Source organism: Mytilus trossulus, chromosome 10 (assembly GCF_036588685.1).
Source record: "Mytilus trossulus isolate FHL-02 chromosome 10, PNRI_Mtr1.1.1.hap1, whole genome shotgun sequence".
In the NCBI taxonomy this organism is placed as follows: Eukaryota; Metazoa; Mollusca; class Bivalvia; order Mytilida; family Mytilidae; genus Mytilus; species Mytilus trossulus.
Window position 1 is genome coordinate 54332252 of NC_086382.1, and position 20804 is coordinate 54353055.

Genomic DNA, 20804 nt, shown 5'->3' on the forward strand with positions numbered 1-20804 from the left:
ATAAATCTGAAATATGGTTTCTTTTAGACAATGTGCATTTAAATTCATTTCAAGTCATCAAACAAAATTTTATCTTAATGATAGAAAAATCCTTTTAAGAAAGTTGTGAATATATCAGATCATAAGCAAGCTCGTTTGAAATGTTCTTAAACATATTCAACTTTTACATTACTTCAAAAAATAAATTCTATGGAATAATTTCAAATTCAAATTGGAATTAAGATATATCTCAAACCTGTAGATTATGGAACTGTTCTTCATGCATCCAGGCAAATGTATTTTTCTGTTGTAGAATTTTACTATCAGTAGGCTGTGTATATCCTAAGGCTGACATAACAACAGATCCATAGTTAGGAGAGATCAGGAATTCTCTTTCTCCTACTCCTACATTGCCTAAGGAATCTTCAACCTGTAATTAAAGCAATCAATTATAACCTCTGGGGTTGAAGTCATAAAGCTTAGCTCAGTGCTCCAAGCACAAAAATCATGCTCGAAACATGAAATCCAACATTTTGGTTGGTTGATTTTGAAGTATGAGTACAAAAAACTGCATCGAAAGTTTTCTGCCTTCAAGGCCAGGTATTCCATTCTCAATTTTATTTATATAAAGTTAGGAGAGATAAGGAATTATTTTTCTCCTACACCTACATTGCCTAAGGAATCTTCAACCTGTAAATAAAGCAATCAACTATAACCTGAGGTATATAAAGAAGGGGAGATAATCAAATATTTTAACTCTCAAATTTACTTTTCCATAATCATTAACCTCAGAATCCTTATATTTTACTGAATAGAATAAAGCAGGCTACAAATTTCATATTATATTCAAAATTCAAGACTGATTTAAAAAGAACATCCAGATAGATCTCTCCTGATATCAATATATTTAAACTTACCTCAATAGCTAAGAGAAGTGAGAAGAGATGTCTGTCTCTCTCCATCAGTCCTCTTGCTACAAAGTTATGTGTGGTATATGTGATTTTATCAATCATAGCCTGGTCTTGAGACCTGTAATATAATTCAATGACCTGGTAATATAATTGGAATTTTACATAAATCTTAGATGGATATTGAATTTTCTTATGATCAAACACAGCTAAAGTATTCAATACAGCAGTAGCATTTCAAGATATTTTCTTTTGGATATAAGTATACAAGAAAAGCTTATGGTTCCAATAGCCTATTTACATAAACGTTAAACAATAATAGGAACTGACTCAACAGTATCAGGAATGGCAAACTTGTGCTCATTTCATACTGAGAGAAACAATGTTAATTTGGAACAATCAAACTGTTTTCATCAGTATTGAAAACTGACTTATATTTCTGACTGTTTACCTCGGTGAATGGTTCAGTTTTGCTTGTATCTTTTTTTAAACATCTTTGTTCAAATGATCAATGGCCTGGTGGCATAATGATGTAATAAATTAGCTTCAATAATTGTTTTGACTGGCATTAACACAAACAATGTAAAGAACAGGCTAACTTACGGTTCTGACTGTGTTATGGCATAATCAAACAGTGTAAGGAACTGAGTGAATGATATTTGATACAATGCATTGACTTCTCTCATGTACTGAGCTACATCAAAGCACACAGCAGCTCTGACGGCCACATTCCTGTTGGTATCAGTATTCTTAGTTAGTTCACCTTGTCTCTCTTCTACTCTACTTTGACTACAAAAATCAAATAATCAATTTTAATATAAGCTTGACGTTTTACAACTTAACCAACATTTCTTATATTATTAGTTTTAGGTTCCGCCATCACAAGGAAGATTGGATTAAAATATTGCAGTAAATGTAAGCAATTTGGTATGTTTGACATTGATGGACTTGAATTTGATATACTGTTGATTCATTACTATTCGTTAGATACCAATTTTCATGGGTTTCGTGGGGACAGGTGAAAAATGAATTCAAATGTTCAACGAATAAAATATTTTCAATAGGTTTTGTATGCAGAGATTGGCAAAACTACGAAATCAAACATCCAGGAATATGTAAGTTGTCAGCAATCCACAAAAAAATGAAACCCACGAAAATAAATGAATCCACAGTAAATCTTAATCTAATAGTAATAATAAAATTCCTTAAGATTTTTGGTAAAGAAGAACAGAAAGTTTAACACAAATAAATTGTATACTAATATTTGAAATAACGGTAATTCTATCTTCTTACCTGTCAACAGCTTCATCATACATCTTCTTTAGATCTGTCATTTTCTTTGTAGCTGGTAAATCATTCATCAACCTGACATCACTAGACAAGTTCTCCCTCAGACGAAACTCTAACCTCTCCATCTCTATCATATTCTCTTTCTTCTCCTAAAATAGTTATATTTAATAAAATTAGAAGAAAGGCTAAACGGCAGACAATTTTCAATCCACTACATATTAATCCTAATTTGTTTTCCTTTTTTTTTTTAATTGTAAACTGCCGATGTTTTGACCAAGGTAGTTTTATTCCCTTTTTTTTGGTACATGTAATAAAATGTTTCCAACTTGAGCTGATAGGTTAAAATTGATATGTTGATAGTATTACTTCATTAAGTTCACCAATGTACATCTCTCTACTTGTTGATTGTGACAGTCATCTGAAACAACCATGAAAGAAAAACTAACTCAATCCCTTCATGAATTCAAAAAATAAATCATAGAAGTGTTGTGGGTCAAGATCAATAACTTATCTTTGTCTTATGTAAGATAAGGTGGTTATAATTTTAACCTACCACTCTAAGAGCTTGTCTTTCCTCTTCACTCCTTGATTTCTCCTTCTTGGCTTTAAATCTTTCCATGAGTTCTACCTCTAGACAATGTCTACTCTGTTGGAAGTACAATACTGTACAGTAGGCAGCTAGTGTCTGTGGTACATTGTGTGGTTCTACTGTAGTGTGGAGGAATAATCTGAACTTAGGATCACACTCTACCTCATGGTCCTCAACCTGTGGAAAAATAGAAAACATTTATCATTGTGGGGTTCTACTGTAGTGTGGAGGAATAGTCTGAACTTAGGGTCACACTCTACCTCATGGTCCTCAACCTGTGGAAACATAGAAAACAATTCTGTTGACCAGTCATATATATAAAGTTACATAATACATACATGTGATGGACTGTGAAACTCAGATCAGGAGATTTGGAAATTTTGGTCAGGAGATTAGGACTCAGATCAGGAGGTTTTTTATCGACATAAATTTTGTCGTAAATGTAACCATATGATGTAGAAATTGCGTTTTTCCTTCAAATTTCCATCAAATTGTAATATGTTCATAGTACCCTTATTGCCTTTCTTTTTGAATAAAATAAAATATTAAGAAGAATCTGTTTCTTGTTTTGTTTTGTTTTTGATAAATGATTGTTCACTGCTTGCAAATAAATCATTATATTTATTTATCTTATCTGTATAGATTTGTATTCATGTCTCCATCTCCTTATCATTGGTAACTCTACAGACAAATAAGAAAGAAATAAGCTCTACATGTATATTTGCAACATCATAAATTAATTAAAAAAATAACATACAATAACACTAGTACTGCAGGGCATTATAAGATAAGATAAAATAAGATAAGATAAGAAAACTTTATTTTGATTCGGCATGAGTACAAATAAGCAACACAAGCTCTAAGGAGCTTTTGACCGAATATAAAAACATATAAATAACATAAAAAATATGAAAGACATATTTTGTAGAAAGAGATTTTAACAGTGTAAAATGTTTTGCTATTTCTTAGCTTACTCATTAAAATCAATCAAATACTTTCTTCTACAACAGATTTATAATATAAACTTGAATTTAATCCTTGAAAGGAGGTCCAGATTGCTAAAACAATTTATAAATTTATATTTTTCTATTTGTCCCAAAACATTTAAATTCATTTAATCAACATCCTTTTTTGATTATTTGATTAAAATATCAATCATTTATAGTCTTTCTACAATTTACATTTTTAAAAGCAAAATAACTGAAAACAGGATAAAACAAAGGGAAGTAACAAACAAGTATTTCAATATTCCCAATACACATCGTTTTTATAACACAACGGCAGTTAGCCAGAGGCAAACATCGTTGATTACCAGTATGTTTGACACCCAAGCTGTCAAGTGAAGCCATATAATTATACATCTTCTTTGGTGTACAGGTAAAATTTAACACAGGTGTCAATTACACCCGTACAGTAGTAAGAAATGATCAAATATGGCGTCTGAAAATTTTCATTCATGAAATATTTCATACACGGGAGTTTTTTCTCCTAAACGGGAGGACGGGAGGAGACCCCTGAAAACGGGAGTTTTGTACTCCCGTCGGGAGGTTCACATGTATGCATAATATGTGAATTGTTATATTGCATTTCAAAGGATGCCATCACATATTTATATGACCTTGCATACTTTTGTACTGAAATATGCCACTGTTGTGCTATGCATGCACATATTTTAAAGTGTGGGAAAACAAAAAGTATGTGTCAGACAGATGATTACTGCTGAGCGGCTGATCAAATATTTAGCCATTCTGTTGAGTAGTACTGGAGAAATGAGTGACCAAATTTAAAAAGCTCATTCAACATCTTGAGAAGTTCCAGGTCAACATCTTGAGAAGTTAAAGGTATACAACAGACACAGTGGTTGCAATATAGCCACTATAGCCCAAGTATAAAAATCATTGATCACAAACTCATTTTTTTTTAATAGAGAAATACTTCTAAAATTATTTTTTGAACTTACAGTAATTTTAAATCTAGTTTTCCCATGAATGAACTGTGAACAATTCTGTAATGCATCAATAAACCTCTTGTCATTGGCTAATTCTGCAAGGTCACAGTCTGTTATAAATAATGGACTACCATCTGCTAAACAATTCTCAAACTGAGATCTTATTTCCTGAAAGAGAAAAAAAATATATATAATAATCTACTTGCATTAATGTAAAGCATAGTAACTTCATCACATTGTTGTCTTACTAATCATTTTACATACCAGTCATTACCACTAAAAGATTTAACATAAATATAATAAATTTTTCACATCTAATTTTAGAAAAGAGATAGAGACCAAAGAGTATATGTTTGACTTACACTGTATCGTACAACAACCAGTCCTTTATCTCTTTTATACTGATACAACCAATCCAACACTCTACTGGTTGGATCACAGATCAATGGCCAGGCATTCACATAGTCTTCTTGCATCAAGAAAGCAGCATTCTCCAACATCAATTGAGTGGTTGGCAACTGTTTTATCTCCAGTTCCATTAGGTCAAGCTAAAATATAGAGAAATAAAGATAAAACAAAAAAATTGAAATCTTAATTCATACCTGTTTATCATTGAAAATTATATATTTAGTTCTTAATTGTTTGAAAATGGTATATTTTTTCTATTTTAATAATTATGCGTTATGAAGTTATTATAAAAAAAACAACAATACTATTAGTTCATCGAGAAGAGAATGATGATAAATATTTTAATAATTTTCCTGCATACTTGTTTACAGAGGAAATCCACCAAAGTCAGCTCTTTAAACAACTTCCTGTTTGGCATGGGCATCCCATGATGTTCGCAAACTTGCATGAAAAACTCTCCCATTCTTTTCCTACAAAATAAAATATATAATTGTTAATGCAACAAAAATATGTTATCTCCACAAATTATCAAATATTATTTCTGTCATAAAAAGATGTTTCCCAGCATTTCTTATAAATTTAGTTTTGTGCTCATTTTCAGAGTTCACTAACAATTCTTAGCAAACCCCACTCTTAATTCAAAGAAACAGAAAACAGGAAGTAAGTATTTGAAAGATCAAAAAATCACACATATGCTACAACTCATCACAGTCAAGCAGCTAACCAAATATGACTCTTTTTCAAGTTTAAGAAAATATAAAATTGTATATTAGTCAACTCTCTGTAGATCCACCTTAATAACTTCATTAAAGTAATTTTAAGCTTTCACATATACATTTGATCAAATATATAATGAATTTGAAGGTTATTTTGGTACAGTACCTTGTATCCATATTAGCAGAGCCACAATATACCAGGAAGGCAGCAGCAGTGATACAGTTGGCTAACAATAAATCATTGCTGTCATTCTCCTTTACAAATTTTCTCCATTCTAGTTCTTGGCCATACAAACTGTAATATAAATAAACAACTATAAGATAAACTCATTATCAATCTATATACACATCAGCATAATTCTGTATAACATAGACCATAAAGTTAAATACTTGTACTATAATACATATGAAGGTATTTTATATATCTGTAAATTCTGATTTATGCTGAATGCATGTGCACGCTCTGTCATGATTAAATTGTAATAGAACAAAAATGTGTTCAAAGTACATGGATGCCCTAGCTATCATCACTATCATTTTCTATGTTCAATGGACCGTGAAAATGTGGAAAAATCTCTAATTTGGCATTTAAATCAGGAAGATCATATCACAGGGAACATGTGTTCTATGTTTCAAGTAGACTGGCCTTCAACTTCATAAAAAACTACCTCGATCAAAAACTTAAACCTGAAGTGGGACAGATAGACGGAATAAGGAATGGACGAACGAACGAACAAACGAACGGACGAACGAATGAAACAAACAAACTGGTGCACAGACCAGAAAACATAATGCCCATAAATGAGGCATAAAAATCTCTAAATAAAACGATCATCAAATCAAGCATGGTGCAAATGTAGTACATATGTATCATAACTTGACGTGTAATGAAACTTTGGCTCTAACTTTTTAGACATTGTAGTACAATTTACAGGTACAATATCTCAAAATATGAAATGATTACCTGTCTATAAGATCTGTAGCAGCTTTCAGTCTCTGGTTCATGGATGTTAATTCTGTTTCCAGATTATGTTTTTCTGTGACAGATTGATCAAACTGTTGTTGAAGATTATTGACGTCGTCCTGTAGTTTGGAGAGATCGTCCGCTGTGTATTCCTGTTCAGGTTCAGGTGTGGCTTCACGTTTGGTTTCTTCATCTCCCTGCTGTATAATGAGAAATTATTTGTTATTATTATTCATAGACCTTTTGTCTTGCAATGCCTTTACTGTAGTACTGTAGGAATTTGTAATAAAGTGAATGAAAGTGAAGTATAAAAAAATCTTTATATGTATACCAGTTTGTTTTCAGTTATACATTCAAAAAGTAAACAGAGATAATATGAGTAAGTGTAAATTTATACTGGCCTAGAATCTTAAATGTGAGAAATCTTATTTAGGAAAATTATTATCAAGTGCTTTTATTTGTTCTATCATTGATGATTTGCTGTTTATTGAGCTCAAATGATAAGATTCAAATTTATATAATGAATGTTCTGTAATCTTTGAAAGAAATATAACCTATAAACAAAACATAAATTTCATACTTTTTTCTGAACAATGCCTTTTAATGATTTTAATGAGGATTATTACTTCTTACCAATAAATACCAAATCCACAATGCTTAAACTCCACTACATTCTTTTATTATAACTACAGTCCATGTATAATAACATACTAATGTACTACTTATTTGGAAAGGGAGGTTATAAACTACATCAAAATTTGGTACATTAAAAAACATGGGTACACAAAATAAAGGGTTCCAGGTATACATTTACTAATAGAGAAATAAAGTGTTTTTTATTTACAAGAATCATAACTTAAAGATAAATCCTATTTACCCACAATTAAGCTAACTTTATAAAAGAAAATAACAAAAAACACCAGTCCAATAAATCAAAATATCGATACCTTCAACGAAGCAAACATGCTCTGTAAAATATGTTGAAAAGTAACTTAACTCAAGTAATTTCCATATCTTGTCAATCAAAAGACAAAAAAAATATATTTAAAACTGAATGGGAGTATTTGTATTTAGACAAGAGGGTTAAATCATCGGTGTTCAAAATTATAGTGTTGTTTGGTTCATAAACTTTGAAGAATTCAGTTTTGTGCTCATAGGTTCTTTAAAAAGAATTCATTATTTTTTTTGCAATTGTGTCCATTTTCAAGAAGCAAACTTTCCTCAAAATGACTTGTAAACCTTTTTAAACATGTGTAATTTCCTAAATACAAATTGAAGGAAGATCAAATAAGGCCAACATTTACTTCAAATATACACATCCATCTGAAATAATCTAGATTTGATCTTACAATGGTCTACAATTATTTCAAATATACATTTAAAAATCAGCTAATACATAATAGTAATTATAGAACAAAACAAAAACAAAACACAAGACTTAAAATGTCAAGAAATCTACAAACATGGACAAGTCATGCAAATAATCTTTGATACAACATAAGAGATTTACATGAACAGTGTTAGAAATAGTCAATTATTGCTGATGTGGTTTCTTTCATTTTTTTTTTATAAAAAACATATTTTGTGCATTTAGAAATATTTAAAACTGTATTTTATCCACATTTAATATTGAGGTCTTGCCAACATTTAAATACAAACTGATAAAAATTAGTACTTTGAAAATTCAATTTTGTCCTTCACCTGTAAACTGAAATCCATATTTCTTTTATTCCATGACTAAAAATAATCCACAGTAGTTTAAAACTTGCTCTTCATGAGTGCTAAAGAAAAGCCTTATTGATCAACATCATATTTGTACTATTTCAAACACTGATATAACATTCTTCCTACAACAAACCTTTCTTTTCCTACTAAGTTTCAGCTTTTTGGAGATCTGTGTTAAAAGTTAGTTATAAACATTTAGTTAAATAAACACACACCATGTGCTGAAATCGGTTAGCTGTTTTCAATTTGTTTGTGATAAACCATGCTGCATTGGAAACATTTCATTTTCATAAGAAGGAATATCAGTATGTCAGAGGAGGAGGACTTCATGCTTAGTCCAATAAACTTCATGCCTTAGTTTTTATATATAAGAGAAAGCATCATGCTGTCACTGAAGTCCATTCAACATCAAATTGGTAAAACAAAATGTCCACTTTTCAAACTCTATATAGCTACCTCTTTCATAAGTAATTTTCTTAATCTTCTCTAAATATTAAATAGACTGGTGAATAAGTGAGGATGAACTTAGAACTATATACTTGTGAAAGACGTCTAGTGTAATATATTCATTCATTTTGATTTTTTTGTGACCACCGTGTTGTGTAAATTATACTCTGAACAGGAAAGAGTAATTTTGAATTTTTGTCACAGAGCAAAGATTTATTTATTTATGCATAAATTTTTTTTACATAATCAGATGAGAAAATTAAAAACATCAGATGGTCCCATAAAAGTTTGTAATTTCTTAAAAATTAATGATGAATTTATTCAACTTAAAAACCTCCATAGACATAAAAGGTAACCATGTCTTGCTGTCAGAATCTCCTAGGAAAGGAGACAATAAAGGGGAAAGAAAACAAACATTTAACTCTGCCAGTGTGTCCATCACCAGATCAAACAAACTTGTTAGAACAAATAATATGACATTTGCTGCATGTATACAAGTAGATAAATTTTAAACGATGAATGTACAGAAGTCAATCTTTCCAGAATGACTGAACAAGATATATACATGTAAACATGAATGCAATATTTATCATTCAGCAAGATATACAACATGATATATACTGTGTATTACCTCTCTTTGATTCTGCCCTAATTCCTGTATAAATTAATTGTGGATGTTATATTCTGTCCAAAGATATTCAAAAGTATGTGTATGCCATCTTAACTCAGAACAAAATAAATTTAATAGAGATTGACAAGGCCATAGAAATAGATGATATTTTTATGCCGTTGGTACTAAAAAAAAAACAAACATATATTGCAAGTCCATAGAAATAGTCAGCCTATCAAAATTTAGGTTTTCATGTTTTTATATTAGAATCAGGAGGAGAAACCAAGCTTCAAGCTTAATCCAAGTTTGCACATATTTCTTGTGTTTTTTTATCACCATAAAATGACAAAAACATTCAGAATAAATGAAAAACATGCAATGGCATACAGTGAAACTGAACATTTTTTATTGTGCTTTAAAGCAGTGAGATTTTAATAACATTATCAAAGACAATAGAAAATATTTTCATATCAATTACTCTCACCTCTTCTTCTTTTTCTTTCTGTAATCTCTCATTTTCTTCTATCTCTCTCTCTAATCCGTGTAAATTCTCCAAGGCTCCCTTCAGTGGACCACAGAGTCTTGAGAACTCTACAATAGCTATGGTATACTGGACCAGAGTAGCACAGTCCTCACTGGAATATTTGGCTGCAGCTATTGTTATACCTTTTGTGTTGTCTGGTGAAGGAGACCTTTTCCTGGCAGTAAACTGAACGTCTACAAATAACAACAGATATATATATAGTAGGTCATCATTTGATCTAATATAGGTTTTAAGTCTATATCTAGTTGATCTCAGTCTAATAAGAATATGTCTGGGTCAAAGCTTTAATTTGACATACTGCATGTAGATTCATTATTATTCGTGGGATACCAATTTTCATGGCTTTCGTGGGTACTGATGAACCACGAAATTAAATGTTCAATGAATAACAAATTTTCTATATGCTTGTATGTAGAATTCGACAAAACCACGAAATTAAATATCCACAAACTTGCAAGTTTTCCATAATCCATGAAAATTGGTACCCACGAAAATAAATGAATCCACAGTATATTCTAAAAAGAATCTTATAATGTCTTACCTTGAGCATGATCGAGTAATGTTCCTTCCCCAGTCACACCAAGGTTTCCATCCTTGTTTGCAGATAGGTAACTTTCAACAGCTGGAAATACAAATATCAAGCATACATTACTTTGGGTTAAAAAAGCAAAAACCTCATAATACAAGGATCTGAAATTTTTTTTACACAATTTTGGTCATTTTAAGAATATTTAAAAGTTTGTGTCCCTTTCCAAATTGTCGATGTCAAATTATATTCATAGCATCAACGAACTTGTATTGCAGTTTCATCATATTAACTAAGTAAATTTCTTACTTTTTTTCTTAAAAAAAACTTCAAGTAAAGTATAAGCAGGGCAACAGTTTAAATTTGTTATGATTTTTCAGACATTTTTCTCAAATTGACAAAATTAAAACTGGAAGTTTTGCTTATAATATTAAAGAATGAATGATTCCGGATTCATTTCCAGGATTCGTTTTGTTAATCAAACTGACAGGAAATCAAAGGCTTTTAAATTTCATAACCTTTACAAGTGTTTGAATATAACAGATAATAGTTGCTCTCGTTTAATTCAGCATGATATCAATTTGCACTTAACGATTAAATATTAAATTTTTAAGCATACAAAATCGGATGGTTACTAGTTTTTATTAGACCACAAGCTGTATATTTTTTGGGTTTCTTTCTTAATGACATTTTGTTATACATATTTTGTAATATATACCTCGCAGGACATCGTCCATCAGACCATCTTCCCATGGTACATTGTGTAACATGTCAACAAACTTCTGAGAATCATTCATTGTCATCTGGATATTCTTCCACTGAGCTCTGTCAAATCCTCCATCTTTTTTACCTGTTACAATAATTAAACTAAAACATTACAACTGATTAAAGTATTACGGTATACAATTCTGAAAGAGAAAAACAAGTTATTAGTTTACCTAGTTTAAAGAAGCTGTTGGTCTCACATATAAAAAAATCAAAGGGACAATACATTTAAATTTTGCTCTTCAATTTTGAGAGAATTGATTTTTTTTATTGATTTTTTTTATTGTGTTATTCTATCTTGTTTTCTTGTTATTAAACAATTTCATCTCTTCAGACCTAAATCTAACCTGCATGATAATCTTTTATAAGTGGAGCCAGTTAACCTAGACCATTTTATGCTGTTGCATGTATTCCAGAATTTTAAACATATCTAGACCTGAAGACTCTCAACCTAGAAACTTTTGTAAAAATTCAAATCATAAAACAAATGTCAAAGGTTGTACTGAAAAGAAAGTTATTTGATAGCACATTCTATGTATGTAGTAGCTTGTCATTTGAAGTATTAGCAATATTAACTGTGACTCTACATGGTAAATTAATTGTACATATAAAGAGGTAAAAATAAAACTTGATTTGTGATGATATATAACTGTGCCGATTAAGTGTTTTAATGTATTTGTACACGAAATAACTGCTTTTAAATTTTTTTTAGTAATAACCAGCATAAAATTGATAACCCACTTCACGAATTCCACAATTACCATCTCAAAATTTTTACAGGACAAATCTAAGTCAACAACAATGCTCATTCCTGATCAGTCCCCAACAATAAAGAAATTCACAAAAAAAATTCCATGTTAATTTTACACTACAAATTATAAATGGTGATATTATATACATTATTGTGGAATATGGGTTGTGTAGTATTACCTGATCTCTGTCCATCTATATAGAGAGTAAAACAAGTCAGAAGATAGAAACACATTGTGATAGAAAGATGACACAATAGGTACACACTGTAATTCATTGATCCAATCACTGTTTGGCTTAAATGTCTTGGCATGGTCAATACATTCAATATTACCCCATGGCATGATCAATACATATAATATTACCCTGGCTTAAATGTCATGACATGATCAATACATTTAATATTACCCCATGGCATGATCAATACATATAATCTTACCCTGGCTTAAATGTCATGGCATGTTCATTATTTTTAATATTACTCCATTGCATGATCAATACATATAATATTACCCTGGCTTAAATGTGATGGCATGGTCAATACATTTAATACATACCCGTAGCCAGGGGGGTTCCAGGGGTTCCCCCCCCCCCTTGGAAAATCCTGGCTACGGGCCTGTAATATTACCCCATAGGATGATCAACACATATAATATTACCCGGGCCTAAATGTCATGGCATGATCAATCAAGAAATTTTACCCCAACTAAGATTGTGATCACACTGTTATGGTATGTAGTGTTCAACTTTCCTAGTCTACATAGATCCAATTTGAATTTGAATTTGTGATTTTATAGTATAGATATTTTCATAAATTCATTGTTTGTTAGGTTCATCAAACAGGTGTTTGAAATCAATATTTTCTTATCAATAGGTAATATATATAATGTATATGTCTCAATGTCATGAAAATCACGGGCTATTATTGTACACTACTCTGCTGTCGATTTATATGTATACTTAATTATGTTTTGACCTCTTGTACACGTTCGTGTCTGAGGAAATAAAATATTTTGTCTTGTCTTTGTCTTTTCCATTTATTCATTATCACTGAACTAGTAATTATTTATTTAGGGGCCAGCTGAAGGACGCCTCCGGGTGCAGGAATTTCTTTCTACATTAAAGACCTGTTGTGACCTTCTGCTGTTGTTTTTTCTGTGGTCGAGTTGTTGTCTCTTTGACACATTCCCCATTTCCATTCTCAATTTTATGAACTATCTAAACCCCTTTTTCAAACAGGAATTTGATCTAAGGACAGAGGTCACTAACCAAGATATCTATAGTTGTGGTAAACCATAAGGAGTACAGGAGGACAAACAAATCATTCTAATTTGATTACTGAAATCAAAGGCATTGTGTTGGCTATATTTTTTTTTGAAATGTGCAAAGAGGAAAAAGAAGAAAAAAATTATAGCATTCTATGAGAAGTATCTATATATTTAATTATTACACTAAAATAAGAGCAGAGAAATGATGAAGGGTTAGGAATTAACTATATATCATGTTACACTTGGGTGTTTACCATACCTTCTTTGGGATCTAATGAAAAAATTATTAAAAATGTCATATATGTAGTGTAAATTAAAAGCAGGGTAGGGTCAATGCTAATTAAAGATCATTATTAGCAATTCCAAAATGTTTCCCAAATATCAAGGTGTCTATCAGTTTTATAATCTTAGTTTAGCACACAACAACATCTAACATAAGTCCTGGTAACAAATCTTATAAAAAGAGTTAACTCCCTTTTATAAAAAAAAAAGAGTTTCATGCAACTTTTATCTATGAGGCTTTGGAAGGGTAGAGTAAAATATTTCATACCAAAAAGGATGATCATTTAGAAACAAAATATAGGGCACAACTTTGACCTATTGACCCTGATAGGATTCAATATACATAAGTGTGAAAAATATTCTTTTAACCCTTGACCCTTGAGGTAAAATAAAAACAGAAAATGTCATCAAAATAATTTAACATTGAGCACTCCAAATAACATCCTACAAGTATATGAATAAAATCAAATGAAAATATCAATTTAACCGAGACTATGGAAGGTGTAGTTTTTTCAATTAAAAATAATTATTCATCTACTTCTCAATTAACAACAAAAAAATGATAGTGTTATATTAACTTGAAATCCTCAAAAACAAAATTTCAAAAAGTTTTAATTGTCATATGTATTTATTTCAGACCCCTCCCTTCCAAAGCCTCATGAAGTATTGAGAATAGATACAGTGACAACAATTTTCTACTTGTTACCCTTTTTTAATGAACGTTGTGAAACTAATTTCCATTTAGAAACCCAGTCTGTAATACAACATTACCATGTAGGAATAAAATACACAAATTTAGATAATAAAACTGAGCAAAAACACACATCCCTGGAAACCCTTGTGTTATCTGGAAAGATGTACCATTATACAGTGCAAAATGGGAAAAAAATATCATAGCTGAACAATATCACCATTCCATTTTGAAAAATTCTGTAATACCAAATACATGTACCAATGCATGTAATAATTGTAAAGTACACTTTCACCAGAGGATCAGTAAAATGTTCCAATGTTTTTAAATGTCACTTACCTAATAAATACTTTTCTACATACATAAATTATCAAATTAATGCTCATCTTTCATGATATTTGTGTTCATATAAAGGTTCGATCTGTATTGGAACCTTTGCATTTATCTTAACTTCTTATCATCTTAACTACAAAAAATTCCTGTCTTGACGTTTTTTTAAAACAGGAAAGCTCTTTGTTGGACATGCAAGGTTCTATAAAGCAATTGACAAAAAGGAAAAAGGAGTCGAAGAATAAATATGAATTGGAAACATGCAATTTAGATGATAAATGATAGCAATTCCTGATTAAGATAAATTTGCAAAAAATATCTAGATAAATATTGTAATATGATTTTGATATATAGAAATTAGAATATGTATGATACATACCTTTTTTGATCCCCAGCATTTTGGTACTGCTTGAACTGGAAGACATTCTACTGGACATTTCATCCTTTCCTGTTGATTCCTTAGGCTCATACAATCTCTGAGAGGGTAGTCTCTTACCAACCAACATCATAACCATTTCCATCACTTGTCCAACCAACAGGGGTGGATTGGTAAACTGACGAATTCTTTCTATACAGCCACGGTCAACTTTGGTCTTCCAGTGTAGTACCTATAATTATAAATAAGACTAACTGAATCTGAAACATCAATGTTACAGTTATTAATTAAATGAGTTGTAAAGGTTTGTTTATATCAAGTCATCTTTCATTTGCTGTACTATAAACATGCTTGACTAGTTGGTTGTCTGGTGAAAGCCAAGTTCTGTCAATACAAGAGTACAACAAGTTCTGTTATACACCCTTGTTGTCTGGTGTCTACCAAATTTTGTCAATACACCTTGTTGTCTGTTGTATGAACTATGTTCTGTCATTTCACCCTTGATGCTTCATGTACTTCCAAGTTGTGACTAAATTAACTCACCTACTGTTTAGGTAACATAAAAGTCTGTCTATATTTACTAACCTGTTGTTTAGCATACTCTAGGTTCTGTCTACATTCATCTACAGATTTCTTAGCTTTCACATGGTCTTCTTTAGCTTTAACTTGTCTATCTTGTAACTTTAGTTCCATCATTTTATCAAACTTTCTGTCATATTCATCATACTCCTCTGTTGAAACATAAAAAAACAATTTTCTGAATTCAAGTTACTGTGGATTCATAACTATATGCTAGGCACGGACTTTGTGGGTTTAATAAATTCAAACTTTTGAGAAAACGCTGATTCAAAGTACCCTTTAAACTAGAGGCTCTAAAGAGCCTGTGTCGCTCACCTTGGTCTATGTGCATATTAAACAAAGGACACAAATGGATTCATGACAAAATTGTATTTTGGTGATGGTGATGTGTTTGAAGTTCTGACTTTACTGAACGTTCTTGCTTCTTACAATTATATCTATAATGAACCTTGCCCATTAGTAACAGAGAAAAATATTTGGTAAAAATTTACATAAATTTACCGAATTAATGAAAATTGTTAAAAATTGACTATAAAGGGCAATAACTCCTTCAGGGGTCAATTGACCATTTAGGTCATGTTGACTTATTTGTAGATCTTACTTTGCTGAACATTATTGCTGTTTACAGTTTATCTCTATCTATAATAGTATTCAAGATAATAACCAAAAACAGCAAAATTTCTTTAAAAATTACCAATTGGAGGGCAGCAAGCCAACAACCGATTGTCCAATTCATCTGAAAATTTCAGGGCAGATAGATATTGACCTGATAAACATTTTTATCCCATGTCAAATTTCCTCAAAATGCTTTGGTTTTTGAGTTATAAGCCAAAATCTGCATTTTACCCCTATGTTCTATTTTTAGCCGTGGCGGCCATCTTGGTTGGTTGACCGGGTCACGTCACACATTTTTTAAACTAGATACCCCAAAGATGATTGTGGCCAAGTTTGGATTAATTTGGCTCAGTAGTTTCAGAGGAGAAGATTTTTGTAAAAGATTACTTAGATTTATGAAAAATGGTTAAAAATTGACTATAAAGGGCAAAAACTCCTAAAGGGGTCAACTGACCATTTCGGTCATGTTGACTTATTTGTAAATCTAACTTTGCTGAACATTATTACTGTTTACAGTTTTTCTCTATCTATAATAATATTCAAGATAATAACCAAAAACAGCAAAATTTCCTCAAAATTACCAATTCAGGGGCAGCAACCCAACAACAGGTTAACCGATTCATCTGAAAATTTCAGGGCAGATAGATCTTGACCTGTTTAACATTTTTACCCCATGTCAGATTTCCTCTAAATGCTTTGGTTTTTGAGTTATAAGCCAAAAACTGCATTTTACCCCTATGTTCTATTTTTAGCCGTGGCGGCCATCTTGGTTGGATGACCGGGTCACGCCACACATTTTTTAAACTAGATACCCCAATGATGATTGTGGCCAAGTTTGGTTTGATTTGGCCCAGTAGTTTAAGAGGAGTAGATTTTTGTAAAAGCTAACGCCGGACGACGACGGACGACGGACGACGGACGCCGGACGCCGGACGCCAAGTGATGAGAAAAGCTCACTTGGCCCTTTGGGCCAGGTGAGCTAAAAAATATGGTGGTTACAGCAATAAATTTCATTTCATTATTTCTGTTTTATGTCAATAACCTTCTTTGACAATTATAATGCAGTGTGAAGAGCTACATGTACTTTAAAACGGATAGCTGTTACATGTAAAATCCTACTTGGATTGAACAATAAAACACATAAGGCTTTCCTATTGTTTTCTCCAATTTTCGTTACAGCAAGCTAAGAACTTTATTGAAAGTCCTTGAAAATATTTATCAAATCACATTAAAGATATAACAACTCTCTTTGTTTTCATTCCAAAGAAGTAAGGGATAGTATACTGTATTTACCTTGTTCCAAGAGTTCATCTTCTTCATCTGATTCAGCATACATTTCTGTAAGGTGAAGGTGAGCATCTAATGATTTACTTAGTCCTATTTTGGCTTTCAGTTTCTCCAAGGCTGTGGCTTTTACTGTAAGTTTATACAGTAAATCCTCAGTTTTCTTTGTTGCATCTTGAAATTTCCCACTAATTGTTTTAATGGCTTTCCTCATTACTTTGGCATCTGATCTGGTTTGGTCTAATGTAGACAACACTTTCCTACAATATTTTTTTACAGTTATAATAAACATAAAGAAAACATTATCTTTTATCTAAAAATCTTGATACTCTTGAATTCTACTTTTACAATACACCTTTTTAGATAATTTTTTTTATTGTATTTCTACAATGAAATCAGGGAAAAGGTATTTGTTACAGAAAATGATCTTGTAATCAAATTAAAGAAAATCTTACCAATCTTCAAAGGTAATACTAAGGTCAATTATAAAATCACTTTTACAAGTATTAAAATTTCCATTAAATATATGTATATTTTTATTCTTTTGTTTTTGTTTTACGACATTCCATTTAAATTCCTTTTTACTTACTTGAGTTGTTCTACATCCTGTGTTCTAACTTTTGACTTGTTATTATACAAACATCTAAAACATTCCATGAATCTCCTGAAAGTTGTAGGTCCTACATAAACTTCATTCTTAGCTCGGTCACCATCCTTCCTGTGACGGTTCCTAAAAATTACAGATATTCATTTAAATTAATTCTTTGCAATTTCACAAATTTGTATAGATGTGAACATAAGCAAGTTTAAACATTTCAACTTATATGGCTTGTCAATAAAAACTGCAGTAACAATTTTTTTTTTATCATGATGGCCTAAATATGAATTGGTACAACATTAAGGAGTTTTTTTGGCTTAATTGTTCTTCACCGTCACAACTGAGGGCCCACAACTGGCCTCACGGTCATAAAACTTTCGAGCATGATTTTGTACTCAGACTTGAAAATCAACCAATCAAATTGCTGGATTTCATGTTTCGAGCATGATTTTTGTGCTCCGAGCACTGAGCAAAGTTTTAAGCCTTCAAGGCCTGATTTGGCCATCTGTTTATATTCAAGTCGAAATTGTGACATATTACGTCAACAAACACACATCTGGCATGCTTCATTGGTATCTTTGAAGACTGTTTTTCACCAAAGGTCATTTTAGTAGTAAAATTTACATATTCAAATTGATCCTATATTTTTACAGTATTTTGGTTTTTACTGATTGAAAAACAATCTTGAGTTCAAGAAGACTAAGTTCTTATTTTCATTTGGAATTGTTTTAAATTTTGTCAGGTCAGAATCTTTTAAAGATTACTTTACACTATGGATTTTGCTCATTGTTGAAGGTTGTACAGTGACCTTCAATAATTTACATCTACATCATTTCATCTCTGGTGGATAGTGGTCTCATTGACAATACCAAATCTTCTTAATTTTAGATTTATCATTATACTTTGTAATTTAACACTTTTCCATTTTAACTTACTTGATCCTTTCATGAAGAATGGTCTTTGAGTAAGGCAGATTGGGAACTTTAACAGCCTCTACTTTGAATTGCTCTTTCTTTTTCTCCAGGACTTTGATCTTGTTAATGGTGATCTCAGGACTTAAGTCTCCAGCCCATGGAAGCTGGCGACAATCTCTCAGTACAAAACTATGGATGTTAGCTAGACAAGTTGTTATACTCTCACTAAAACAAAACAAAAACATATGTTGTTATACAAAGGTTCAAATTTGGTTTTACATGATTACAGTCATTTGTCAAAGCTTTACCTTTTGAGTTCCATAATTAAGTTCACATTTGAGGGTACATTCATTATGATGCAATTGCAACCATTTTTCTTATTTCCATAATTTAAGAGATATTAAAATGGTTATTGACTGATACTATTTACACCATGTTGGTGATTAAATAGTTAAATATTTGTATTTCTTAAGATTAAAGTTCTGAATATTTTAATCACAAGGTCATAACCTACATTCTGATGATTTTAAACCCTTGTTTTATACAGTGATGGTTTACCTAAGATTTTCAAATTCTTCTGTCAGTTGGAACCTAGTAATAAAGTATGAGGCCTCCCCTAATAATGATTCTTGTGGCCAGTCACACATCCAATCTATGGCACAACCACTCAAAAGTCCTGGGAACTCTCTGAAATAAAACCAATAACATCAAATCGCATGTGCATTTAAAAAAACACTAAAAATATCACTGAGATTTCATACCCGTAGCCAGGGGGGTTCAGGGGAACCCCCCCTTGAAAACAAATAAGCACTGTTAAAGTCAATGTTCTGTTCGAATTGTGACTGTTAAAGTCGAGTTTGTGAGTCCAACGAACCCCCCTTTGGAAATTCCTGGCTACGGGCCTAGATTTCAAAGCACTTCTCCATTCTATTTCCAAGGGACACAATTTCTGTAAAATCAATTAAAAAAAACCTCAACTCAATGTCAATCTGTAACTTTTTAATTTATGATGTGATAACATACCAAAGTCTAAAAAAAATTAGAAACAATTTACAAAAAAGTATGGGAAAACTTTAACAGACAAGACAGCGTTCAAACTGACACTGTTAGATGGCTTATACAACAAAGGTATTGTTACGGACCACAAACAAAAAGTCGTAAATAAAAAATTGTAATGGCTGCATCATAACAAATTTTCTTAATAAAACTGCTGTAATAAGTTCACAATTATTCCTTCAGGTTTAAAATTTAAGTAACCTATCTAGTGATGAAAATCATAATTTTAGTCCTTCAAACCTTTCTTTACAATATTTACCTGTGAGCTGTTCCAAGGAGTATATGTCCAGGTTGTAGACACAGTATAATATGTAGGTTACTTTTCACTCTGGCAACAAAGAATTTCATTGGATCTACAGACATACTTGGGAACTCTCTCTTCATAGCTGGGGCTATGGCCTGTCAAAATACAAATACTATGTACTAAAGACAAAACAAAGATTTCAAAAAGGAACCAATAAAAGCAAAAGTTGTTGTTTTTCAAAAAAATTAAGTCAAATGATGGCAAGTTTCCTTTCAATTATCACAGATCCCACATAGCAGTAAGATCCATTGGAACAATACCAAACACTTTAAATGTCTATCATTAATTGAATTATCTTAACTCTGAAAAATCTCTAATTCAAAATTGTAATTCCTAAT

The 20804-nt window shown here is 31.3% G+C and overlaps 1 protein-coding gene across 1 annotated transcript in view; it reads right to left on the reverse strand.

Moving 5' to 3' along the window:
• LOC134687647 (uncharacterized) overlaps positions 1-20804 on the reverse strand; it is a 108211-nt gene that overhangs the window by 21122 nt on the left and 66285 nt on the right. Inside the window, exons 62-84 of the mRNA XM_063548100.1 lie at positions 20422-20561; positions 19665-19793; positions 19128-19331; positions 18184-18324; positions 17604-17854; positions 15702-15847; positions 15120-15348; positions 12350-12364; positions 11373-11504; positions 10670-10750; positions 10069-10301; positions 9606-9629; positions 8661-8696; positions 6803-7002; positions 6005-6133; positions 5484-5592; positions 5077-5262; positions 4727-4882; positions 2731-2943; positions 2181-2326; positions 1491-1676; positions 897-1008; positions 236-409 (exon numbers count right to left, since the gene is read on the reverse strand). Of these exons, the coding sequence (XP_063404170.1) occupies positions 236-409; positions 897-1008; positions 1491-1676; positions 2181-2326; positions 2731-2943; positions 4727-4882; positions 5077-5262; positions 5484-5592; positions 6005-6133; positions 6803-7002; positions 8661-8696; positions 9606-9629; positions 10069-10301; positions 10670-10750; positions 11373-11504; positions 12350-12364; positions 15120-15348; positions 15702-15847; positions 17604-17854; positions 18184-18324; positions 19128-19331; positions 19665-19793; positions 20422-20561 (3372 nt within the window). The remainder of the gene's footprint in view (positions 1-235; positions 410-896; positions 1009-1490; positions 1677-2180; positions 2327-2730; positions 2944-4726; positions 4883-5076; positions 5263-5483; positions 5593-6004; positions 6134-6802; positions 7003-8660; positions 8697-9605; positions 9630-10068; positions 10302-10669; positions 10751-11372; positions 11505-12349; positions 12365-15119; positions 15349-15701; positions 15848-17603; positions 17855-18183; positions 18325-19127; positions 19332-19664; positions 19794-20421; positions 20562-20804) is intronic.